At 46.3% G+C, this 27,739-nt stretch overlaps 1 protein-coding gene across 1 annotated transcript in view; it reads left to right on the forward strand.

The window, feature by feature from the left end:
- Positions 1-1,383: 1,383 nt before the first annotated feature.
- Positions 1,384-27,739, forward strand: part of WRAP73 (WD repeat containing, antisense to TP73) — a 36,282-nt gene continuing 9,926 nt past the window's right edge. The window contains exons 1-4 of the mRNA XM_018576993.1: positions 1,384-1,520; positions 3,465-3,617; positions 13,089-13,205; positions 25,955-26,027. Coding sequence (XP_018432495.1) covers positions 1,452-1,520; positions 3,465-3,617; positions 13,089-13,205; positions 25,955-26,027 — 412 coding nt within the window. The 5' untranslated portion in view covers positions 1,384-1,451. The remainder of the gene's footprint in view (positions 1,521-3,464; positions 3,618-13,088; positions 13,206-25,954; positions 26,028-27,739) is intronic.

Consider the following 27,739-nt stretch of genomic DNA (forward strand, 5'->3'; position numbering starts at 1 on the left):
CCCGCCCCCCCCCCCGAAAATGCAGCTGCTACTGTATAACATGACACGGGTAGCGTTAAAGTGTATGGAACCCCATATATGATAGTCTCTACAGTATATGTTTATAACATTGTGTACCTGTTGATGCTGCCAGTGACCTCCTCTGAGGTCACATGACCCGGGAGAAAATACCCAAATAAAGGTTTTTTTTGTTCAGGGTACTCTACCAATATTTGTGCACAACCTCACTGAGGGCCAGTTCACACTGGCGGTAGCTGCTGGAGCGCACACTAAACACCCCCCTTCGTTCTGGGGTGTGGCGGTGCATTGAAGTAAATGGCACCGCAGCCACCCCCTCCGTGCATTCGGATGCATTGCAAAACATTGCCTGCATTCCGGTCCAGGGCGAATGCAAAAAAATGCAGCACGCAGCTATAGGTAATAGAATGTAACAATCTATTGTTACCTTGTATTTACTATTTTATTCAAATGTCGCCAACGCGTTCACGGGAGTTGATTTTAAAGGGCGCCGCAGGCGGGAAAAGCAGCTCATGTAGCAAAATCTGCCGTGTTTTTCTTCCCGGCCTTTTTTGGTGCACCATTAATGTCGGTGACATAGCATTGGCACCGCAAGAGTGTCGAACGTTTGGGATGCGTTCCGTGAAGGCACGTCCCCCGAGTTTGCCGCGCTTTCATGAAATGCAACGGCGTGAACGGGGACTCATTGCCTCCTCTCTCACCATGAGCTATTATTTTTCTTCTGATTTTATTTCTAAATTTATTTTACCGTTAATATTTATTTATTTTTATGTCACAAAAAAAAGTGCAACTTTTAAAAAAAAATCTTTATAAAATAACGTCGTCATGCATAATTTTAGGGTCATTTTAAATAGGACAAATTGTAGAATAAAATGTATATGATTTATTTACATATATTGTACAATGAAACTACTTTTCTGGTCAGAATAGAATGTTTGTGTCTTATATAGAACATAAACACACACATCTATATATACAGTATTATTATAGGGCGAAGTGTGTCAGACTTATTACTATTATTAATGCCGTTTCTCTATAGTGATAGGAAGTGGAGTCTCTGGGGAGTCATGGGTCGGAAGATGGGTCACATGTCGGTGACATACAGCCGGGAAGTAGCCCGGGACCGTCGTATACCGTCTCCCGCCTCCCTTCCCGCCTCTCTCCGCTCCCGCCGCCTCAGGCCGCCTCTCAGCTCTGGTCCCGCCCCATCGCCAGCTGCTCGACACAAGACATGACCTCGTCCCCCTCCTCCCTGCAGCGGCCCGCCTTGTTTCCGCCCCCTCCTTCGCTCTCTGTCATTCAGCTAAAGCTCATTACCATATGCCCCGCCTTTTTCCTAGCGTCATTCCGTATTCTTGACGTGTACGTGCTCCGCCCACTTCTCCAGCGATGGACCCGGCTGGAGAAGCTGTCGTACGTTTGAAGGGATCAACATGAACTTCTCCGAGGTGTTCAAAGTGTCCAATCAGCTGTGCAGGTTCTCCCCCAACGGGAGGTATCTGGTGAGTAGTCGGGGAGGGGGATTGGATGGGAATGGTGGCACTGCAGCAGAACACAGGTGGAATGGGTGTAAAGGTGCCTGCAGAGTTCAGGGAGCGTTCAGGATCTCCTCAGGCAATTTCAAACAGCAGTCCCTGGCCCTTCTGAGTGTGCACGTTTAGTTATGGGACTGACAGGCACCCTTTTTTTTTTTCACTTTGAGCATGAAGTTCCTGCCAAAGTGTCTGAGGTCACCTGACAGTTGCCAGGGTGTTGCAGCCTGACCCAGAGTGCTCTCTCCCAGCACCTGCATGTGCATAACTGTGTCCAATGTAGCAAAGAGCAACGTAGATGACTACAGGGCTCATTGGTGTGCGCGCCCAGGCCAGGGCCACACTTTTGAACATTATGCATGTCTTCGAATGAATGGAGCGCCGCGATGCTGCGACTCAGCCTGCATTGTGTTGCGCTGCGTTGATAAAAAAATAGCTCGTGCACCTTTTTTTTTTTTTTGTGTGCATTTTGAACGGTTTGCCTTATCACGGTCCATGATGAATGACAATGCACTGCGCAGAGAGCTGGGTGGCGGCACCTGAAGTGGACCGTTCAATAGATATTATAAATGCCGGTAGGTGACTTTTTACTGCAGAGAGATGTTCCCAGGGGGCCTATGGGTGGCGCAGAGTGAGAAACCACGATCCTGGCTAGCTCCTAGACCAGTCCCTTCCGCCATGGTGCCCCATCCACTCCAACGATGGTATATCCCCTCTATACACTGTATAGAATGTGACAACTCCCAGGACCTTAGACCACTGGAGGGGGAGCGGGGCCGAAGGGACCGGTCTAGGAGCCAATCAGGATCACGATTCAGGTGAGTATATCTGCTATTTTAGCTCCCTAGACAAAACAAGTACTTAACCCTTTGCAGGGGGGGATCCTGGGGGGGAAGCCCCTCTGCAAGGGTTAAAGGAAAACCTATGAGGTGACTGAAAATCACTCGCCTCATAGTTCTAGCCGACCTGTGACAATGAGACTGTCGCAGGTCGGCTCAGTAGATCGGGAAAGTGAGCGAACACATACCGACGCTCGCTCACTTCTCGATCATCTCCCTGCAGAGAGCCCTGACAGGGGAGGGACTGGATTCCCCCCTCCCCGCTGTGTACGACTGGCAGAACGGACGGGGCGGATACAGCTGGCTCTGCCTCTAGATAGGCAGAGCCAGCTGTCACTCACGCAGCTGGGCGGATCCAGACATAATTGTCGGGATCTGTTTCGGCTGCAGCGTCTCAGTGTCCTCCCGTTACCCTAAGGAGAACTATGGGGAAAAGCCCTAACCCCATAGTTCTCCTCTTAACATTTTATTTTCCCAGAGTTCTTCTTTAAATGTCGCATTGCTGATAGTTTCTCCGGTCCCCTATGTCTCTTCAGCAAGAAAGGATTCCTACCTTTTCACCTTCTTGACCGTGTACTTCGAGCTGCGCATGTGCGGCGCCTGTCGTTGCTTTGTGCAGGCCGAGTCGCCGCGGCTGCCAAGAACCGCCTGTGATTCCAGCCGCAAGCATGTGCAAATTGTTAGTTCAGGGATCCGCCGCTGACCCGAATCGCCAGTGTCAATGCCCTGTAGGGTGTGGCTGCGCTTCTGCATTCGTTGGCATGAGCATGCAGGCTCAGGCAATCCAAGATGGATGGATAAGTGCAGTTGTCCTATTGGAAGTCCTGAACAGCAACGTAGAAGTGCCAAAACAGACCCGGAATCTTTTTCCACCGCCAAGTTACCGGGTCGGTAGCACCGCGGCTGTTGGCGCTGCAGTTGTCCTTCTATATGTAATGTACGTTGTGCAGTGCTGATGATCTTGGTGGTCACATGAGTCCCAGTCTGATAGCGGACAGTCCTGACCGTCTCTTCCAGGTATGGCCTCCTGTCCCAGTGCAATGAAATAATCTGCTCGTTTTCCTTTATTCCGCAGGCGTCCTGCGTTCAGTACAGACTTGTCATCCGTGATGTCAGCACGCTGCAGATTCTACAGCTGTTCACCTGTCTGGACCAGATCCAGCATGTCGAGTGGTCTTCAGACTCCATGTTCATCCTGTGCGGCATGTACAAGAGAGGGATTGTTCAGGTACGTTGTTGGTGACGCCTCTCCAGCTTGTTGTAGGCGTTCAAATGCTGCCAGGTATGTACTGGGGAGCTATGAGTCCCCGTTCACACCTTCACGCTCTGTGAACGCACGCCAAACGCTTGTTCACGGAACATGTCAAAAACACGCAACGTGCTTGTGCTGCCATTACTTGTTTGGTGCATGTTTAAATGCGAGACGCCTGTAGCTGAATTTGCAACATGAGCCACCTTCGCGCGGGGGAAAAAAAGGAGCATGAACGCATTACTCATTCCCAGTACACTGAGGTGTGAACGGGGCCTAACAGTGATCATAAAGGGAAACTCCACTTTAAAAACAAAACACAAATCTTTAGGCCTCATTCACACTGAGCCGACCCGTACAGATCCATGCAAGCCGTATCGGGTCGTTCCCAGGAAGGACAGGTGCTGCATGTGATTTGTACGCAGCAGCCTGTTCTTCTCTATGGGAGGAGGCGGCCGTACGCTCACCCGAGCTGCACACCCATGCGGGTGTTTGTACTCCTACGCGGGCAGGATGGATTATAATGAACCCAGACCCTCCCATTCTGGGATCAGTCTGGAAAGGACGTGCTGCAACTAACCGCCCTTCTCTTCAGAACAGTAAACATTTTGAATCTGCAAGGAAGTTCGTTAAAATCCTTGCGATTTAGACTGGTCACCCTGCGGGAATTGATTTTTGTTGACAAAAGAGTTCCTCTTTAAAGGTGGGCATACAGTTAGATTTGGGGGGCGGGGCTGAACGGGAGGAATCATTAGATTACCCCATCCATGCGAAACAGCTATTGTAGTCGCTGCTCCTGCTATGCTGCATTAGTGATGCTGGATTTAGGAGGGATGCACACACATGCTAACACTCCATGCAGGCACTGTTTGGAGATAATTTTTCTTCCATCTCCTTCAACAAAAGTCGGCATTGTCACCCACAGCTCGAATGTTGGCTGATTCAGCAGGAATCGAGCTGTGGGTAGCTGGCTTAACCCCTTCATGACTGAGGCCTTTTTTTATTTTTTGTACCCATGTTATATTCCACATTTTAGGCCTGAAAATTACTTAAAACCCCCCAACATTATATATTTTCTGAATGCCAAGACCCTATAGAATAAAATGGTGGTAGTTGCAAATTTTTATGTTGCGCAATATCCATAGCCCGCCGATCGTCTCTATGTGCTCGTTCGCGTCCGCCGCCGCCGGTTCCCCCCCCCCTGACCTGGCTCGGAGGGCGTCAGGAGGAGGAGGACGGGAGATCAGCTCCTTGCTGATCTCCGTCCGGGCTGTGAATGCAGAAGTGATGTGTATTACATCACTTCCGCATTCACCTGTCAGTCATCTGGCTGCTATAGCCAGAGTAAAGAAGCTGATGAAGCAGATCTCTGCTTCATCAGCTTCTTTTGGGGTCCACAGGTGACATTAGGGGTCCCAGAGACCCCTAATGTCTCCATAAAGAGGACCTGTCAGTGTGCCTTTGCTATTATATAGGGGTATTGTTATCCCCCTATATAATAGCAATAACAATAAGTGCAAAAAAAATATAATAAATAAAAAATAAATAAAAGTAACATATAAAAAAGTAAAATAAGTCACATATAAAAAAAAGGGGAAAAAACCCCCCCAAAATGTTTAACTCCCCCACCCCCACGTTTATACGCCAATAAACGTAAATGCGCGTCTGGTGCCCCAGCGGCAAACATTACAATTGCGCTACACATGTTACATATCGCCGCGAACGTCGCAGTGAGAGCAATCATTTTAGGGCCATCAATCACTGATAACACTAAACTGATGAGCGGTAACAGCTTTTAAAGCGTCGCCTATGGCCAATTTTGGGTATTATCGTTTTTTGAGGTTTCGCGCGCGCACGCAATTTTAAGGCTTGACATGTTTAGTGTCTTTTTACCCGACGTGACCCCATCTTTTATATTTTACCAAAAAATTGGGTAATAATAAATGTTTTATCATTTAATATAGGGGAAACTGTTTTTTTAAAACAAATTTCGGTAATTTTTCCTTAATATAGTAAAAAAATAAAGACCCCAGTGGTGAATAAATACCACCAAAAGAAAGCTCTATCTGTCCCCAAAAAGGGTATAAAATTCATTTCAGTGCAGCGCTGCATGACGGAATAAATGCCAGTCAAAGTACCGCAGCGCTGAATACTGAAAAATGGCCTGGATGGGAAGGGGGTTTAACACCGCGGATGTCAACTGGTTAAACCCTCAGATTTTTTACCATAAACCAATACTGTAATGTGTGCCTTACTGTAATCCATGGTTGTTTCCCTTCTCTTTGCTGCTCTTCCTTTTTAAATCCTTATGTCTTCTCATGCTTGGGGAGAACTTCCCTTTGCAGCCGAGTGCCTCTTCTTGTAGTGCTGACTCAGGTTGCAAACCTATACACAGACACCATGTATCCATTCCAGAGACAAGGCAGTCTGCTGCAAAACAGAAGTTCTGCCCAGCATGAGAACAGATGCAGATTTAAAAGGAAGAGCAGCAAAGAGAAGGGAAACAACCATGGATTACAGTAAGGCGCACATTACACTATTGGTTTGTTAAAAAATCTGAGGGTTTAATGTCACTTTAAAACCATCCTTTGCTCTATCCGAAATTTTAAGAAAAACAAGTTTCAGCTTCAGTTCTACTTCAAGAAACCCGCTGGTCCTTTATGTGAACTTCAGACACTCTCAAGGTAAGATAAGTTTCTGTACTGGAGGGGAAGTGTTATCTCTTCACACTAGCTGTCCGGGTGGGTTGCATGGCAGTGCTGATGCAGCAGAGTGTGAAAGGGAATCTATCCAGCAAAATAGTGTGCTGAGCCTGCCGGGGCTGAGAACCTGAAGTCCCGGTCTGCCCAATCTGCTTCAAGGAAGACTTTTTGTAACTCTTTAAATGCAAGGGTCACTTGGCCGTACAAACTGGGATCACAGGTTCACTTTAAGAGGGTTTATTGTTGATGAGGCCGGGGAGGAGGGAGTGTGTGAGGTTGTGACTTAAAGTGCACTCATCCCTTAAGATGATCCTCCCAGCGAGCACACCTGCTCTTTAACACATGCCAGGAGATCTCGCTTACCACTTGTGTGCCAATACGAGGGAGCCAGGGGTCACTTCTGTTTATCTGTTTTTATATGCAGAGATGAACAGACGGGAGAAGGAAAGTTGCCAAACTGCCTGATTGCTTGAAATGTGGACACTAGTCTATAAGGTTCCCTGTTACACACTGGGAGATTCTTGTCACCATCAATGTCGCACAAAATACAGGAGGTGTATGTAAACGCATGTCTGCGTGGATGCAGGTTTTAAAGCTGTGGGCCTGCTGTTTCCTGTGATGTCACCTTCTACCTGGTCTGCATGCAGTGGAAGTGTATCCACAATGTGCATATTATTTTTTTTCTGTTTTTCCAACATTTAATTTATTCCCATAAAGGTTAAACACAAATTCTGTATTTTATCGCACGTTGCGAATGTTGCAGTGACTGGCAAACAGTTCCGCTCACAGTTGCGACACATACAGTTTTATTGTTTTACCTGAAAGTGTTGCACCTCTGCTGGTGAGTATGATTACTCTGCCACTTCCTGGGTCAGCTCCCTGCTCATTGGATGGGAGTGGTTTGTCTTATTGTCCAATTAGAGGAGACACAGGAAGCTGAACTGCTAAACAAGGAAGTTGAATTGTTCAGGAGCTATTTACAAAAATATATGTATTATATTACACACACACACACACACACACACACACACACACACACACACACATCAGCCATAACATTATGACCACCTGCCTAACATTTGAGTTCCCTCTTTTCCTGACCCGTGGGTACATGGACTCCACTAGTCCTCTGAGGGTATGCTGTGGTATCTGGCATCAAGCAGTCAGTAGCAGATCCTTTAAGTCCTGTAAGTTGTGAGTTGCGGCCTCCATGGATCGGACTCGTTCTTCCAGCACACCTCACAGATCGATTGGATTGAGATTTGGAGGCCAAGTCAACACCTCAAACTTGTTGTGTTCCTCAAACCATTCTTGAACCATTTTTGCAGTGTGGCAGGGTGCATTGTCCTGCTGAAAGAGGCCACTGCCATCAGGGAATACTATTTCCATGAAGGGGGAGGGGGGGGTAATTGGTCAGCAACAATGTTTAGGTGGGTGGTACGTGTCTAAGTGACATCCACATGAATGGCAGGAGCCAAGGTTTCCCAGCAGATCATTGCCCAAACCATCACATTGCCTCCGCCAGCTTGTCTTCTTCCCAAAGTACATTCTGGTGCCATCTCTTCCCCACGTAAGTAGATGAAAGTAGTCACTCGCACTCCATGATATTAAAGTCAATACTGTTTATTGACTGAGATAACACACATCTCCTTAGCGACGTTTCGAGACTATCCGGTCCCGTCCTCAGGCAAAGAGTGAGAGTGAGCAAACTGTTTGCCTGAGGATGGGACCGCATGGTCTCGAAACGTCGCTAAGGAGATGTGTGTTATCTCAGTCAATAAACAGGATTCACTTTAATATCGTGGAGTGCGAGTGACTACTTTCATCTATCTACATTTCACGGAGGCATCCGTTGTCACCACCGCACCCACCCAGTTGGATTTGGGTTTTTGTTCGGTCAAGAGTGCGATGGGACAGGAGGATTAAGTTCCCCAGGTAAGTGACGCACACGTACCCGGCCATCCACATAATGTGAAAGAAAACGTGATTCACCAGACCAGGCCACCTTCTTCCATTGCTCCATGGTCCAGTTCTGATGCTCAAATGCCCATTGCAGGTGCTTTTGGCAGTGGACACAGGTCAGCATGGGTACCCTGACTGGCCTGTGGCTACACAACCCCGCATGCAACAATCTGCAATGCTCTTTGTGTTCAGACACCTTTTCCATCAGAACCAGCTTTACGTTTTTCAGCAATTTGAGCTACAATAGCTCTTGTATTGGATGAGAACCTCATAAGTGGAGATTGGCAAAACTTTTTTATGGGAGGTGGAGTTCTACTTAATGCATTTTGCATACATTTACTGCATAGACATGCACAAAATAAATGTTTGGTAGCAGTTGACTTTGTTGTCAGCCATGGCAGGCATTAAAAGCCCCATATGACCTTGCTCTAGCTAAGCCTCCATTTACTGCTTGTGTAATGGGTTTATAAACACAAGCAGCTCTTACTTACACTTAGGGGAATTGTACGATGGTACTTTTCTACTTGACTCTGTGCTCCTTGTAAACGAATAACATAATTGCCTACAGACATGATACGCTGCCTCTGTCCAACACTGCAATGTTAAATGCACCTGGTGTTCTGTCCTAAAATGTGTGCAGCACAGAAAATGGCGCATATATATAGCAAAACTGAGCAGGGATTATTACAAAGTTAATCCGCACACTGACAGGCTGTATGTAGTGCGGGGAGGGGTGGACAAATGAATATGGAATTCAGTAGCCTGACTGCCCAATCCAGGAGCCAGCAGGATTTTTGTTTTTTAGGAGCCAGCTCTATTGACAACTAGAGAAGACGTGAATAGTTAGGCACCGGCTCTGATTTAGAACCCCATTCACATCGGACCCATTATGCTAGCATTCATTTTTTAACAGATGCTAAGGCAAAGGCCCCAAAAAATGAATGGATGTGAATGGGGCCAGTTCACACTGCTGCCTTCCATTGCATTGAAGAAAAAGTAAAGCGTGCTAATGCAAGCCGGACCCTTTGTTGACTTGCGAGTACCTTTTGATCTTGGTGTGGCCGGCCCCTTAGTGACTTGCTGCTTGGTCATACTCTTTTGTTCAGGACCCATTCCTTCGACCTTGTGTACACCAGTATTGGACTCGGCAGCAAGTTTACTACTGCCAGAGCAAAGTGTGCTTTTGGTCAAAATGTAATTGATTCTGAGATGCATTCTATGACATATTTATGACGTGTTTACATTTTATTCAGAGTGATTTACTTAGGCCTCTTTCAGACGGGCGCTCCGATTTGGGTCCGCCTGTCAGTTTTTCAGGCGTTCCTGATTGGATGCCCAATGCTAGTCTATAGGCAGACATGTGTAAATGGACAGGCGTCTATTTACACCCAAATACCCCCCGACTCCGGCCTCGTCCGGATCAAGTTCCATTTTGGTGGCCCCGGCCGTGCCGGATCAAGGTTAATCTGATGTAAACGGACACACCCGACTCCCCATAGACCAACATGGGGTCAGTTAATTTCACTTTTCCTCCATTGCAAGATGGGGGAACAAACTGGACGGACACGTATATCACATTGGTGACATTTTGCTTTGTACTGCTCTGATCAAGAGGGGAGCAGCCTCCTTATCAGCCCGTGCGAAAGAGGCCTTAAAGGAGAACTATGAGGTGATTGCTTTTCACTCTCCTCATAGTTCTAGCTGACCTGTGACAATGAGACTGTCACTGGTCGGCTCAGTAGATCGGGAGGTGAGCGAACACATACTGTAGCTCGCGGTATACTGAGCCTAGGGTGACGGGAGGACGCTAGTTTGTGTCCTCCCGTTACCCTAAGGAGAACTATGCGGAAAAGCCCTAACCCCATAGTTCTCCTTTTAAAAGGCAAAAGTCACTTTAAATGCTTTAGGATATGTTGTTTTGTAAACAAGTAAAAATCACAATAAATACATTACGGCTCCATACAATCCTGTTCACAATTCAAATGCTACATTCCAGATGTTTTGAAACACTTTGCAATTGCATGTCCATAGCAAACGATAACGCCTCTGTATACAAACAGTGAGATCTGCAAATACTGATGGTGAAAGCTGGGGAGCAATGTTTACCGACACAGCTGTAACTTTCTGTCCTGTCATTAGCTAAGAGCAGTGACGGGTTTAGCATTAGTGATGCCATTAATGATGGCACTAAGCAAAGTCTGGCTGCTGAGATTTGTCCATTAAAGCCCAAAAAATAGTTGTTTCTGGGAAAGCAAGCGTAGGCAACCTAGGCGCTCCAGCTGATCTGGAACTACAAGTGCCATGAGGCATTGCAAGACTGACAGCCACAGACTCCCAGAGGCATAATGGAATCTGTACATTCCCAACAGCAGGAGTGCTAAGGTTGGACAGGTCCTGAGAGAAACAGACCGGGGTTAAATGGTGGCTCTAACCGCCTCTCAGTCTGCTAATGAGTGTTTTATTGCTTTCTTTGTCCCTCTTGAAGATTTCCCCTCACTTCCTGTCCTGGTACAACGCCGGGGGAAATCTTCCCAAAGTAACAGAAAGAACGGTGAAAACTCAGATGATATCCCTTCGCCTTTCTATAGAAAAAATAACGCAATCTCAATATAAAACAATTGACCAAAGAAGAAAGGGGTCAATTCTATAACCAACAAATACAACAATCTCGCCATCATGGGTTACTTTTGATATTTTTTTTAATCAAACATGTTATTTAAAATTCACTAAACTGTTTATTGCACATGTTGGATTGATTTTTTACCCCATGCATTCCTTTTCCAGTATTTGTGTGCACAAGTCAGATAACAAAAATTACCTCTAGGTCACTGCTTATGTAGGTCAGGCCATAACGCAAGATTGCGCCAACTCGTCCACGGCAGGGAATTAAAGAAAGTCAATGTTTGATGATGGGACCCAAAAGATGACTCTAGACTTCTATTTTAATGTAATAGTACATTATATAATAAATGTTTGTGGATAGCTCACCATCATGCCTACACCTATATGGCCAAAGGTATGTGGACACCACTCCTAATTATGGAGTTCAGATGTTTCCAGTGAAGGGAACAGTTATAGTGACACCAAACTCAGGAGTTAAATCTTAAAAATGCATTAAAGTCTTAACTTAACTATTAATAAAAATGTATCTTCTTTTGTGTATCACTCGGCTGTAGATCCTCAAATCTTCTCTGAATTGGTGCCGACACTGTCCTTCCTTCTGGAGGGGGGCTACTTTTTTCCCCCCCATGGTGCCTGTTGTGTTAACTAGTCGTCACTCCAAGCTCACTCCCGGGATGGACTACAGTCTCAATACAAATGAGTAAACTAAACATGAGATTGTAGTCCAGCCCAGGAGTGTGCTTGGAGTGGTGACTACTTTAAAACACACGCAGGGACCATGGGGAACAAAAGTAGCCCCCCTCCAGGAGGAAGAACAGTGTCATCACCAATTCAGAGATGATTTAAGGATCTACAGCCAAGTGATACCCAGGTTTAGCTGCACTTGCATGCATTTATGTGCATGTAGCCATGAGTATAGAATTGGATTTTGGACCTGAGACCTCAGCAGGGGGAAACCTTACCTAACAGAGCCCTGGATAGCACACGAAACCTGGCGGGTTCTAATTGTTGCCCTAAAAATGCAAACAAGTTGGCTAAATCTTTCCCCAAGAGAACTATGTTGCCCTCCCTCCCCTCTGAAAATGATACTTTGCTGTTGTTCTGACACTGGCTGTGATATTCCTTATTCACTGACCCAGAACAAGTATGGTTTTTAAGAAAATCAGAGTTAAGCTGACCATACACTGTAATATTTTCTTTGTTTAATCCGCGGGCTGAACGAAGAACAGAGAACAGATTCCTCCAACGCTTATGAGTGTTGATCGAGGAATCTCCTGCTGTCTTCATTGCATTCTGAACCCAGCCACCATCCACTGTCAAAGTGTCCCAACTAAGCCGGCAGCTTATTGGCTGCCGTCTGTTTGTTTGAAGATTTTCCAACTGGCTCCTTCAGCTGATTGAGGGATGGCGGCCAAAAGGATGCCAACAGCAGCACACACTGTTCGAATCTTGGCTAGTTCATGAACAACCAGCCAAAATTTGCATAGTGTATGGCCAGCTGAAGTCGAGAAGTTCTTATCTGCATACTTGTCCTGGATCTATGACTCAAAATATTAAAAGCGGGCAGGGGGGGAGGGATGGATCAGAATGGCTGTATGGGATTAAGCATTTGTAGATTGGAAAGCCGGCATTGGCAGCTAGGTCTACTTTAAATCATGCCTGGAAAAAGAAATGCAAAAGAACAGTAATGATACATACCTGTCCTTCCACCTATGCCTCTGATCTTCGCTCTCTCTTGTAGAGCTACACACCAGGATATTCAGCATCTGACACTTCTCGAAGTGTCGGATACCGGTGTATTCCGTTGCAGTTGTGTTCCATCTCCTGGCCACTAGGTCATTATTAGTGTGGCCGGCTGGTGGAACCAAAGTGCATGACGAGGGTTGCAGGTATCTAACACGCCTTGAAGTGTCAAATGCTGAAGAATCTGGTGGAGGTTATTTAAGAATTGGCAGTCCTTCAAACAATCCCCAAGTGGAACAATTATATTAAAAACCATATGAAGCAGTTAAAAGTAAAAGCAGTGTAAAATGTGCTCTTTGCGCTTACTTCTGTAGCGGGATCCAGTGCCAGTCCTTCATAGCTGCGGACGTTCAGAAAGTTTCTTTTACCAGTGTCCCGTATTCCCGACTCTCATTGATCTCCCTTTCTTTTCCCCCCTCAGGTCTGGTCTCTGGAACAGCCGGACTGGCACTGCAAGATCGACGAGGGCTCGGCAGGGCTCGTGTCCTCCTGCTGGAGCCCAGATGGCCGTCACATTCTCAACACAACCGAGTTTCATGTAAGCGTGGGCTGATGCCTCCTCCACTGGGTATCAAATGTTGATGTCTGCTCGCTCCCCTTCTGAAAATAAATCGCAGTGGGCTCAGAGGTGTCGGGTTCCCCAGACGGAAGTGCAGGGTTGTCGTTTTTTCCTTTTTTAATAATGCTGCTTAATTTCCTATTGAGCATCCTGACGTGCAGGCTACACCCTTGCGTCCTGAGCAATGATAACTTGCCGCTTTTACATTACACTGGCAGATAAGAGCAGCTATCATGTTAATGGATGATGGTTTATACTTAAAGCTGAACTCCGGGCAAACCGATAAATACACAGATGAAATACATATGAACGCGGCTTTACCCGCCTAGGTATTTGTATTTCCATTCATTCCGGAGATTTACAAAGCCCTCATAGTGAGCAAAGCCAGTCCCTGCTCCCGGTCTTTGAATGGATGGTAAAAAGAGAAGCAGAAGGCTAATGAGCTCATCACTTTGTCACTTTTCTCTCTCCTACTATCCTTCTCTTTGTTGGCATACAAGCACCACAGCACAATGTTTTGGCTGCTTCTCCCTCTTCTTCTGCTCTGAGCCTTGTACAAGAGATTTCTTTTTTTTGTTTAAAGGGTGATGCCGAGTAAAATTCTCGTATTGACACTAGTTGCAGTTAACATGATCTGTCTTAAATATATTATGTTCTTTGTAAAGTGAGCCTGTCACAATTACCCCAACGTGAAGGCGTTTTGTGCTTTCATGACATAGTAGAATTCTATGTTCCTAGGAAGCCCCTAATAGAAAATAAAACCAGCACTGCGTAATTAAAGGAGAGCTATGAGGTGAGTGATTTCCACTCGTCCTTTATAGTTAGAGCCGACCTGTAACAAAGAAGCTGTCACAGGTCGGCTCTATAGATCGGGAAGTGAGTAAATGCATACCGTCGCTTGCTTACTTCCCGATCATCTCCTGGCAGAGAGTGGTGACTGTCAGTCACGGCTCCCCGAAGGGATTCCCCCCTCCCCTTTCCAATCCTCCAGCACTGATTGGAGGAACGGACAGGAGAGGGGGTGGGCACGGCTGGCTCTGCCTCTAGATCGGTAAAGCCCGCTGTCACTCACGCAGCTGGGCGGATCTCAACATCATTGTTGGGATCCGTCCTGGCTGCGGCGCTCTCTGTATATCGCTGGCAATAGCCTGCTATATAGTGAACTTTGGGTCACGGGGGGAGGTTAGTATATGTCCTCCCGTGACCCTAAAGATAACTGAGGAAAAACACTTACCCCATAGTTCTCTTTTTTAAGTATATCTAAATTTTTGTTTTTGTTTTGAATGGAGTGGGGCAGGTTGGAACCTCTGTCAGGTTTTTATTGCTGTTTGAAGATTTACTCTCTCTGCTTGTCCTGGTGAGAGAAAGCAATGGGAAATCCAAAAGCCTGATTGTCTGCAGCTACAGAGGTCGTTGAGGGCTTGTTTTTGAGTGATTTTACTGCCTGTTCAGTATTTGTAAATGTTTTGGCATGAGTGTTGTGCCGCAGTGCAGGTGTGTTGCCTGTTAGGCTCCTTTCACTTGGGCGGTCTGATTAGGTCCACCTGTCAGTTTTTTGGGTGGACCCAGTTGGATGCTCAATGCTAGTCTATGTGCAGCTGGGTCTAAATGGATAGGTGTCTATTTCCACCCGGGTATCCCTGACTCCGGCCAGGTCAAGAAAAGCAAACGGTACAGTGTTCTTTTTTTTAACTGGCCTGGTTATACAGAACTTGGAGTAATATGGTGTAAATGGTCACATGTCTGTTTACATCCTATTCCCCATAGACCGACATGGGGTCCAGTCATTGCAGTTTTTTTCCTCCATCACAAGATGGAGGAAATAAAATTGGATGGACATGGATGTCACAGCAGTGACATCTGACCTGTACTGCTCTAATTAGGAAAGGATCCGTGCATGGATCTCCTCTTGGTCTGCCCATGTGAGAGGGGCCTTACTGTATAGGTGCATCAGGGTATCATTTAAAATGAATGCACTGCACCACACACAAAGGGGGTCCTAAAGGAAAAGCTACATTATATGGCCAAAGCTTTGTTTGCATGTGACCATCACAGTTTGTTGGACATCCGTTCCAAAACCATGGACATTACTATGGAGTTTGCCCCCTTTTGGAGCTCTAGTAGCCTCCATTCTTCTACAGAGGCTTTTTACAAAATTTTGGAGGGTGTCTGGGTGGAATTTGTGCCCATTCAGCTTTAAAGGAGAATTATGAGGTGAGTGCTTTTCACTCACCTCATAGTTCTAGCTGACCTGTGACAATGAGACTGTTACAGGTCGGCTCAGTAGATCGGGAAGTGAGCGAACATATACCGGCGTTCGCTCACCTCTCGATCCTGTCACTCATGCAGCTGGGCGGATCTCGACATTGATGTCGGGATCCGCTCCGGCTGCGACGTCTCAGTATATACTGAGCTTAGGGTAACGGGAGGATGCTAGTTTGTGTCCTCCCGTTACCCTAAGGAGAACGATGGGGAAAAGCCTTAACCCCATAGTTCTCCTTTTAAAGAAGTTGGACGAGAGACCTGGATTACAGTTGGTGCTCTAAGGGTGGCTACACACCTTACGATAATAGCAGGAAATCCCGCGATCGTACGATTATCGTAAGGTGTGTGGAAGCCGTGCGACCTCTACTACTGTAAGGTCGCACGACTTTTAACTTACGAACATGTTCGAAAGCCCGCCGAGCATCGTACGATGTTCGGCGGGTGTGTAGCATGTTCGTAAGATAAAAGCCGGACGGGCCGCTGTGCGCAAGCTCACTGCCCGTTCGGCATTGCGGTCATCGGAAGCACGCCCCTCGGGGGCGCGGCTTGCGATCATCGCAAGTACGATCTGCCTGTCCAAAATAGGCAGATCGTAAATTTTTTTATTTACCTTACAACCATCGCAAGGCAAAATTCTTGCGATGGTTGTAAGGTGTGTGCCCAGCATAATTCATCCCAAAGGTGTTCAGTAGGGTTAAGGTCAGGGCTCTGTGATGGCGATTCTAGTTCCCCCAAAGCAAACTCATCAAACCATGTCTTAATAGAGCTGACTTTGTATACAGAGACACAGTCAAGCTAGAACAGAAAAGGGCCTTCCCCAACCTGTTGCCACAAGGTTGGGAGTTCACTATTGTCCACAGCAATATTTGGCCGTATAGTGTACTTTCTGCCTTTTTAGCAGCTTGAGTTTCACCTTTCATGTACTTTTTTTTTTTGGAATAAAATTACGAGAATGGGGTTATGATGGGCAACAAGAACGCGTCTTCCTAATGGCACGTAAAAGATTTCTGGCGCAGCCCAAGTAAAACAAATCTACACATTGAAAAGCACAGCAAGTGCCAAGTGTAACTAAACCCTCGTTCTCGTTCATAACGTATTAGCTAAAAGAAAAATATCATAATTGCTCCATGGTCTACCGTCCTGGTAAATGTACCGTGCCCTAATTTTCATTGTTTATGAGTAGCTTAATGGTCAATGTTTTGGATACGGTTTAAACTATTTGTCACACTTTTTTATGATCAGTTTGGAGTCCCAAGCCAAATTCCATCATACAGTATATAAAATGTAATTGCTCTGAATGGCTTGTTTATGATCCTGCCACTTGTTCTAAGTGATGGGAAGGAGAACCTGAAGACGAATGTGTTGAATCAATTTCGGCGGTTGTATGGAGTCTGGATAACCGGACCCGGGCGATGACATGCGCTGCGCTAGTCACATAAGGTCAAGCTCGGAGTAGACCGGGCAAGTCAACGGAACATTTGACAATTGTCTGGCACTGACAAGCACGCACCAAATGACTTTTTAATGTGTTACTCATTTGGAGATGTACAGACGATAAAGTATGTATCCTATTAACACTGAGGAAGTGCAGTAGCTCTTTAGAATTGTATGGGCCAGTTGTGCTTCCCTTTTCACGGTTCCCATAATTTAATGGTTATCTAGTGGCATCTTGGGAGTTTTGTAGCGGACAGCGATGAGAGATGTTCCATATCGTGTCACGGCTCGTTCTGAGGTCTGTTACTAATTGTGAGAATTGAATCTGCTGCACAAAGATGATCTGTCCTCATTTCTTTATTATGATTTCACTCTTGCAGGGTGTATATGCTTTGGTGTCAGAGAAGCACAGATGCCATTTTTTCCCAGACCGATTACGAGAACTGATACGTTTCCTCAAGTACTCACCGATACCAATTACCGATCCCTCCCTTTTTGTGTGCCATGTGACCATTTTTCTAAAACATACAGACTAATGATTTTTGGACAGTGGTGGAGCACCAGGGCCCGGTTCCAGTTGCAAATTCTGCACCCCTGGTAGTTCTGCCACTGACTCCAAGCTGTAGAGGGACTACAAATCTCAGCAATACATTATACAGCAATGCAGAATAATACCACCAGCTACAGAGGACTACAAATCCGAGCTATACATTATACATAAGTGCAGAATAATATGAAGCTACATACTCTGTGCTGTTCTGGGGTGCCGGCCTGATGTCTCCAGCAGAGGATCTCTGGTGACTGTGCGGAGTGTCGGGGTGGGCTGTGCGGGGTGTCGGGGAGGAGATTTTCAGCCGGCGCTGTGGTTCATAGGGAGGCTGTCGGGACCTCGCTGTAGACTTTGGCAGCCTTCCTGCGAATGGCAGCACCTGCTTACAGAGTCCGCTTCAGTTTAAAAATCTTAAGCGCCAGTATCAGCACTTTCGGGGCATGCCCAGTATTTGCACTGATATCGGTATCCGTGCATCCTTAGTGGAAGGGGTGTTGCACAATGTAATGCGCTTTGTACTATTATTGTGTTTAACTGAAAGCAAACTTTGACGTGACTTTCACATCTTTAGTAACGTAACATGCCTTATGGATATGGTTGCGCTCCATATTCAGATTAGTCGAGTCTTCTACTTGTGTGTCCCTGGACAGTCGCCCCAACAAACACCAAAAGGGCCGATTTTACACTTTTTTATTTGTTAAAGGTAAAGTCCATCTTTAACAAAAAGAAAAGTACATTCACCCACATTCGTAAGAGAATTGCATTGGAGCCAGCAAGGCCTCTTTCGCACGAGCATTCCGAGGGGATCCGCCTGTCAGTTTTTCAGGTGGACCTGATGGGTTGCCCAATGCAAGTCTCTGGCCAGGACCGCAAAAACAAACGTCACAGTGTTATGTTTCGACGGACCTAATTGTGCCGGATCGGGGGTAATCGGATGTAAATAGACACATGTCTGTTTACATCTGATTCCCAATAGACCGACATGGAGCCTGGTCATTCAAGTTTCAGTCATCTGAGCAGTGATCCATTCAGATCAGGAGGGGATCCATGCACCAAAGGGGCACATTACCCATATCTTCAAAATAACAACAGAGATACCTTTTTAGAAATGTTTTTTTTATCAAAGCCCGTGGACGTGCATCAAACTTCCCCCTGTGAACAAAAAATTGATCTTAGTAATGACGATCTACAAACACATACTTCTAGATAATTGCCGGCTTTGTGTTCTTTGCATTCCGTATTTCTCTTTTCTTCCCCACTCTCTCCTCACGGTGGCCATTTTTACTAAGGGCAGTTTAATAGATCTCCCTTTATTTCCTGGAACTCTGGCACATGTTGCCATGCACATCATCTCGGGGGAGGAAAATGCCATGAGATTTCCCAGCAATGCTCTGCTGATGTAACCTTCCCAGGATGCAACGCTTGGTCACAGATTGCATCACTAATACCCAAGAGGACCAGGAAGTAGAAAAAAAGAAATTGTAAAAAAAAATAAATTATTTTATGAATTTAAGATGATTTTATATCGGCATGCAGAGGTGCATCTGATGTTATTCTTTGTCGAAGATGGTAAAGGTCCCCTTTAAGCATGCAGGACAGACTATCTGAGACACTGCCCCCCTTTCCCCGAGACTTGGATAAATGAGGCCCGGCATTGACAGGCTTTGTCTCCTAAGGAATTTCCCAGTTGTTGGAGTGACATTCCAGCGTCGGACATAAGTCCTCCAGGCTGGGTTACCTGTCCGTGGGCTTTGTGCACAGCAGATCCCTGGCAGCACGTGCTGGTGTAGGCGGTGTGTATTTCTGGCCCGCCGTCAGCTCCACATAACCCCCAGAAGATTTCATTAAGGTTTTGCCAGCATGGCATCTGCGTCAGGATAGATTTTCTCTCCAGCTGTAAACAGGTTGCAAAATTAACTCGTTTCGGACAGCTGCTGACTTCATGTCAGTGTCTACTCTGCGCTCAAGTACAGTAAATCCGGGGTCCGCAGGGAGCCATCACCGAGCAATAATGGGACAGCTTCCTTCACAAGAGTCAATGCTCTCAGGACGTATTAGGAAGGATGTCTCAGGAAGGCAGCTGTAAGGGCCTTACTCACCGCCCCGTAGGTGACGCTGTCCCTGCCCACAGTAGAACAAGTGGTTACAGGGGACAGGAAGTGGAAATGTAAGCGGTATCTAAAGCCAAAATCAGTTTAGTTTTGGATAAAGTGTTTAAAAGGCCTTTCCAAAGTGTCATTGGGGAGATTTCACTTCCTGTTTCAGAGGCACAACAGGAAGTGAGGAAATCTCTCCAAATCAAGGAAAAATCTTCCCTTAGGCAGTTGTCACTGGAGCAAGTGTCCCCATTGGAAGAGTTCCCTTCTATTCCTGTACTGGTGGCAGTTTTGGCTTTTCCTTCACTTTCAGTACCAGAGACAATACTCAATAATCTAGAAAGAGAGCCAATGCTTTTTGGGTGTTCAGACACTTCACTAGGTTGCTATCGACGCCCTACTCCTCATCAGGTACGCCCTGCTCCTCATCAGGTACGCCCCCATCCTACCCAGTCTGGCTTGATACATTAAGCCCTGATGAAGGGAGTGTATGAACCCTGAAATGTTGGCTGTCTTTGTCTTCCAAGGATTGAATTACACTTTTTTCCCATGGTGTGGCACCATTTTTGCTTTCTACAAATTCGGACCTTCTCAGGAACCCCTATTGTTGGGGGTAGTCTGCTGTATGTGAGCAGCCTTACTGAAGTAGGTCAGCCTAACTAATAAAAAGGTAATTCACCACACCGGATATCAAAATAGGAGATCTGGCTAAATGCTTTGTCTGAAGATTCCCATTCCCAGCATGGTTCACCATATCATGGGTGCATGTTGCCTACTTTGTTTTTCTTTGGATGCAGTAGGTCCTGTTGCATTGCAGACAAGGACTATTGCATGTGGACAAATACATTAGGGTTATAGGTCTGTCAGGTGAGGTATAGCAGCTGGGATGGATGGTGGGGGGCCCCCCAGAGATCAGGGACCAGGCGCTCTCAGAGGGTATCTCGTTAGTTTGGACGCATGTTTCAGGTTGTACACAATAGGCTGCGTTCATCAACACCCTTTATGTGGAATTTAAATAACACGCCAGGAACACACCTTCGTATGCAGAATAGGTGTTCAAACTTCACTGGCTGCCTACCTGTTCCAGGTCTGTAACTTATGCAATATGGACGCCAACGGATCGGCATGACAACTACAAATTAGTACTTTCCAAAGGAAAGTTTGGCAGCGGAAGTGTTTATAATTCTCTCAGCACGGATTCCCTATAAAATTACTTTTACTGTCTCAATGTTTTAGCACCCCGGAGGGGCCACACGTTTAATTCCTGTTAGCGGAGTGGTGTAATAGAGACGGTTTTTCTTATTACCTCAGATAACCCAGTACAACATTTTTAGATTAGAAGCAACCCGGTGATGACAATGTCTCGTTAATTGCCAGGGTTGTAAAGTAGCACCTGTCTGCCGGACTGAGATACCCTCTGAGAGTGCCTGGCCTCTGATCTCTGGGGGGGCCCCCTCAACATCCATCCAGCCTGCTATACCCCACCAGACAGATTTATAACCCAAATCTAATTGTCCGCATGCAGGGCTCTTTGTGCATTGATTTATGAGCCATTGATCACTTCACATCTCTGTAACTGATGAAATGGCAACTCTTAGGTTTGAAAGTTTTATTTTTGTGTGTGTATATGTGTGTGTGTGTATATGTATGTGTATGTATATATATATACACACATATATACACACACATATATATACACACACATCCAGTTGGGCCCCCTTGTTCCAGTGAAGAGAACTCTTAGGGCCTCAGCATACCAAGACATTTTGGACAATTTCTTGCTCCCAACTTTGTGGGAACAGTTAGGGGATGGCTCCTTCCTGTTCCAACATGACTGTGCACCAGTGCACAAAGCAAGGTCCATAAAGACATGGATGGGGGAGTTTGGGGTGGAGGAACTTGACTGGCCTGCACAGAGTCCTGACTTCAACCCCATAGAACACCTTTGGGATGAATTAGAGCGGAGACTGTGAGCCCGGCCTTCTCGTCCAACATCAGTACCTGACCTCACAAATGGTCCAACATTCCCATAGACACACTCCTAAACCTTGTGGACGCCTTCCCAGAAGAGTTGAAGCTGTTATAGCGGCAAAGGACAGGCCAACTCAATACTGAACCCTACGGACTAAGACTGGGATGCCATTAAAGTTCATGTGCGTATAAAGGCCGGCGTCCCAATACTTTTGGCAACATAGTGTATGTAACATAGAAAGAACCATGCATTCTGGATGCTTGCTTTAGCAGGTCGCCTAATTTGCGTATTATCCGCCCTCGCAGCATCGAAGACCGAGATCAACCTAAAAGGTCCCATTTAAGGATTTGAAGGACTCTGCCATTATTAGCGCTAATAAAGTTTAGATTGGAGTGGTTCCTTAACCTTTAACCTTCCAGGCTTCGGTAGCAGCGAGTGAAGTGTAAGGACAGCGCTCCATGTATGCATCCGAACAATGCCCCCAGCGTGCGAAGCAGATGTCGCTCTAATGCGATGCCCGCTGCAATCCTTGATTACCGTTAATGTATTAATGACAGGCGCCGATTTAGCATGAAATTAACTTGGATGTTTTCCATCCCAGCAAGTCAGTAATTAACCTTCTGTGCAAAGCCTCCGCCGCAGCCGCTCACTGCGCCCCCAGGAATAATCCATTGTAATTGCGAAGGGCCCCCGATTGGCCCCGAGATGCTTTGTGTTGAGGAATGCGCAGGGAGTAATCCTCCGAAATCCCACACTGACAGACGCAGCTATGTAAAGGGGCCCTGTGACCCAGTCAAGTCTGGGACACAATTTGACAGTCACTTGAGAAGCCAGGTTCTGCAGAAGTGACTCTTGTACGGTGAAAATCGCCAGTCGCGGGCACCTGCCGTGGGCTGTCAAGCCGCAAGACTCGCTTGTATCAGTGGCAAGGGGCCGTTCATCACATTACTGTCTCAATACTTTATATTTCTCAGCTGTTTTGTTTTGTGGGGCTATTTTAGCAGCGTTGGCTTCCTTTTATTGCACTCGGGCCAAAGCAGCAGCTGGAAGCCTCCTTGGGGGGCAATTGTTTATATGAAGATACCTACAGGGGATTGAGCAAGACTCGTTAACCCTTTGTTTTATGCGCTGTGCCAAAGGTTGCCCATTTGCTGGTGGCTCCTGGATGGACTGTGTTCTAATACAGACGGTGTTGTCTGGGGCAGCCAATCAGGTTCTTTTGTTTAAATGTTGAATGTGGCTTAGAAAAATGGTAAGGTAAAGTGAACCTGTGGAGTCCAGTCCCTTATGTATATCTGTGTTAAATGCAGTCGTTGTGGATGCCGAGTTGACCATAATTTATTTATATACCCTGTTTCCCTGAAAATAAGACCTAGTTGTGACCATTGCCAGGGCTGGTGGTGGCATAAGGAGGAACCTGAAGAGCCGTGGGAGAGAATCGGTGGTGCCAATGAATGGAAAGGTATGGCACCCCTGATTGCCCTCATCACCCTATTCTTAACTTAGCCATTTTGGATTTGCATTAACTTTGGATTGTTATACATAAAAAAAAAAAAAAAAAAAAAAACTCCCCCGAAAATAAGAGCTAGTGTGTTTTTTTGAGCCCCAAAAAATATAAGACAGTGTCTTATTTTCAGGGAAACATGGTAGCGCCCACAATTTACACATAGCCTTTGCACATTCACATTCCTCACGGGCCCTCCTTGGTTCCCCACGGGCCCTCCTTGGTTTATCTAAGTGGGCGCTTTGAGCCTGGCCATGCTGTATCTATGGAGGAGCAGTGTTGTCACCCTAGGACAGAACTGTTAGGACTACAGAACACCTCTCTTCATCCTCCTAACCAAGGTGGGGGGTTCTTATGTCCACAGAGAACTGGGAGCAATGTAACTGATAAACCATGTAGAATAGGCAGAGAACACAGGAAGTTATCAGATCACTACATTTCTGGCAGGATCAACAGGTTTATTTTCTTATCGAACACTTCAATGCAATAATTGTTGACCTAAAGGGTGAACTCATTGTTGGGGTTTACCTACTTTTTAGGAAGACAATGTTGTGCTCCTTTTTAGTCTCCGCTTCACCCGAATGTATTTTTGTTTAAGTGCTTCATTGTGGCAGCTTGAGAGAAGATTAAAAAAACAAAACACATTTTTGTTTGCTTCGTTGGGTTCCATTGTTTATTTGGGTCCTGTACCACGATACCTCATATTTCACCTTGTGAGGGGTATGCCATTGGAGCAGAATGATAAAGGCAGCAAATGTATCACAACAATTCTGGGTCTTATCCCCTGTGGTATTTCCCATAGTCCTCTTTGTCCGGGGTTGGGGCCCTATTAATGAAACCTAAACCAGGAAGCACCGGTTGAAATGTCTGGTTTAAATTGTGGTATTCGAGCTATGCAGCTGTTGAGGTCGTAGAGATTGGGTGACTGTGTGGGCTGATTTCTGCCATTCGTTCCCCGGTGACCCTGGGCAATTCCCGTTGTATAGTCTACATACAGCCTTCTGAGGGGATAGAGACGAACGTCAACAGACCCATGAAGTGGGCCCGTCCTTTGGTACTGCTTGTCTTTAAAACAAAAAGCGCCCATTGTGATTGAAGAAACGCATTGCAAAATGCATGAAGGGGACTTACCCCAATGTTGTTGCTAAACTAATGGTAACATCTTTGTAGGGAAATAGAAGTAGAACATAATAGAATGGCTTAAATACTTCAAAGAAAGGTTTACTTTTATACAAATGCCTCCCAACTGGCCCCTTCACCCTCCCTGTTCCATAGATACACCCGTCTTGTCTCCGATGAGCCCTCTACTTCCTTCACCAGTCATCCTGCAATGGATCTGGTGGTTCTGATCCTATTTACAGAGCTTGCAGTGAATTGCACATGCATAGGGTCTCTCCATAATGACTGAAAAGTCTTGCATTGCAAGTCTACCACCAGAAGTGCTCTGAATGAGTTCCACCTTTTAATCCTCCGGTCTTCTATAAACAATTAAAGCTGAACAAAATGATAAAGGAGAGGTTTTACCTGCCAATCCAGTTCATACTCTTTCCACCCAGTCCTGAGGTTGACACGGCTCTGCCACCCAGCACAGCCCTGTCAGGCAGGTCAACATACCAACATTTTTTCTGTTGTGTTTATGTAACTCTTACAGGTTTGTCCCTCCCCCACCCTGTGATTGGACATTAAAAGGAGAAGCTGCAGTCTGATGAGCTCATCTCTCTTACCAGCATGTTCCTTGTTAGTACATTCGCTCCAGGACTGAGTGGCTCCTTGTGACGCTTCTTCCTCTTCCTGTCTGAGGTGCAGTACAGGCAGGGACTGCAAGAAGCTGATACCAAGTCAAAGTCAGGTACTTACACTGCATAAAAAAAGTGTAATGATGTAATAATTAGGGATGCACCTATACCGATACATTGTATCGGTGCCGATGCCGAGTATTTGGGCAAGTACTCCGATGCCTAGCCCGATACCTGGTATCGGGAAGCCGGGCACAGAGTCATTACAGGTTGCCCGGCTTCCTGATTGGTCGGGAAGCCGGCACTTGTGACGAGGGAGCATGGAGCCGGCCAACCAGGAAGCCGGGCGCAGTGTAATGACTCGACGCCCCTGCTCTCTGATTGGCCGAGAAGCCAGCTTCATGCTCCCTCGTGACAAGAGAGCATGGAGCTGACTTCCCGGCCAATCGGGAAGCCGGCCGTTGCGTCATTACACGGCGCCAGGCTTCCTAATTGGCCAGAAAGCCGGCTCAATGCTTTCTTGTCATATAGTGAGGAGAAGCATGGAGACGGCTTGCCTGCTAATAAGGAAGCCGGGTGGCGAGTCTTTACACGCCACCTGGTTTCCTTAATGGGACTTTCAGTATCGCTAAGTACTGAAAAAAAAAAATATCGGTACTCGATACTGAAAAAACGGTATCAGTGCATCCCTAGTATTAATGAATACTCTGCTGCATTAAGTTGTCTGTTCTATATCTGCCTGGAGTTCAGCTTGAAGAATAGAGAGCTCTTTAAATGCATACCACAGAGTAGGTGACCTCAGCACTCCATCTGTTGTGGAACTACAACTCCCAGGATGTATTGCAAGGCTCTGACAGCCACAGACATGACTCCCAGAAGCAGATGCATGATGGGAGTTGTTTCACCACAGCTGGAGTGCTGAGGTTGCCTACCACTGGCATACAGACTTGCCCTAGCGGCAGCGCTTCACAAGCTGATCAAGTTTCCCCCGAATCTTTCAGTTCTGTTTACATCTTGCCATAAAACGTTTCACATTTGTTAGAAATTTAGTGACATTTTCATCTTGTAGTGTGGAAAGTTTTGATGGCTTTTTCTTGTGTCATTTGTATGCAAATAAAAGTTATTCTGCTTGTCAATAATTCTGTAACATTTGTCTGCTTTTCATTTCCAGCTTCGGATAACTTTGTGGTCACTTAGTGCAAAGTCTGTGTCCTACATCAAATTCCCCAAAGCTTGTCAGAAGGGTAAGTCGGCCATCTTTTAGAGTCATATGATCTCATCATGGGCTAGTGTCGGCTTTATTTGGGCTAGTTCGGCCGTTCACAATGGGGCGTTTCATGTATTCCCATGGGGGGGCCGTTCACGCAAACGCGCTGAATCGCATGTAAAAATACACCCGTTGTTTGAAATAGTCCTTGACCTTTTGTGGCGCTTATCAGCTCGTTTTGCTCTGTAGACTTCAATGGAAGTGCGCCAATCAGCTCGGTTTTTAGCTTTTTTTTTTTAAAGCGCATTTTTACAGCTGAGACTGCTTTTTATTGGACAACTTAAAACGAGCCTTAAAACGCTTTTACATATGAACAGAAAGTGCATGCAAAACGCGCTGAAACGCTGTTGCCCTGGTGTATATAGGGCCTTGTAGTGTAAATGACAGGTTTATTTAAAGTGCACCTAGAAGTTTCCTATGCCAACAATACTGCTCAACACCCACTTCCGGGCAAAGCTTTACGCTGCCCCCTTCCCACACATTCTTTGGTAGGTCTTTATTACCTAAAGAAGAACTCTGGGTATTTTTTTATTAAGCCTTGCATTGAGGCTTCCCCTGCACTGCAAGGGTTAACTGCTTGTTTGTGTCTAGGTGCTAAAATAACAAAGTTACACTCGCCTGATGCTCGGAGCCGGCTTTTTCTTAGACCGGTCCGTCCAACATCTCTCCCCCTCGGCAGCAGTCTAAGGTCCTATAAATCAAGGCGTCCCTACACAGTGTATAGACATGAGGACGCTGAGGAAGATTCCAAAGCTGCAGGGAGGGGGAGACAGCTGGCTGGCTCAGAGCTTCGGGTGAGTATATCTTTGTTATTTTTGCACCCAGACACAAGCGAGCACTTAACTCTTGCAGTGCAGGGGGTAGCCCCACTTCAAGGGTTAATAAAGAGGAACTCTAGGATTTTTTTTTTTTTTTTAATTGTTCACTGCGATCTAGAGCTGGAAATAACAAAATGCTTTGTGGTGCCATTCTAAATAAAATGGCACCACAAAGCACGCAAAATGCATTGCCAAGTGTTACTGCGACACATAGCATGAATGGGACATAAAGACCACGTATACATAGCGTTTCGCAGGCCCGTGTTTTAGAACTCGGCCGCTTTGGTGCACTTCTGATGCTACAGGTACTCAATACTTTTGGGTGGATTGTCGCAAGTTGTGGTTCCTCCCACTGCCTCGTACTTCCTGTAGTGACATATGAGTTGAGGAGCGGAACACCTCACCCTCTCCACATCTCTATGACGTAACAAGGGAAAGGTGTTCTGTGGTCCTGCAGGGGAGAACTTGGGTAGAACTGACAACAATAATTGGGATTTCAGTGCAGCAAAGACAGTCTTGGAGCATGCTGGATTTCCAGCAGATCCACCTCTGTGCTTGCAATGTTTTTAAAGAGCAGGGGTGTCCCGAGGCTGGGTGTCACCCAGGGCGCAAAAGGGGTGATCGCACATGCACGTGATGTCGCCGCGTGGGTGCGCAATGACGTCATTGCGCATGCTCGGTAATCTTATTGATGCCTGCCAGCGGTCATCTTGGTGATGGACGCCGGCAGAGAGAGGAGGGGACATTCACCCGGCAGGATGAGGTATGCCGCCGCGTCCTCTCCTCTCTCTTGACATTGTTGGGCTCTCGGAAAAAGTCCGAGTACCCGTCTTTTCATAGGGGGTGACACCAAAATGACTGTCGGTCATTC

Source organism: Nanorana parkeri, unplaced genomic scaffold (genome assembly GCF_000935625.1).
Source record: "Nanorana parkeri isolate BGI_ZX_2015 unplaced genomic scaffold, ASM93562v1 scaffold5, whole genome shotgun sequence".
NCBI classification, from domain to species: domain Eukaryota; kingdom Metazoa; phylum Chordata; class Amphibia; order Anura; family Dicroglossidae; genus Nanorana; species Nanorana parkeri.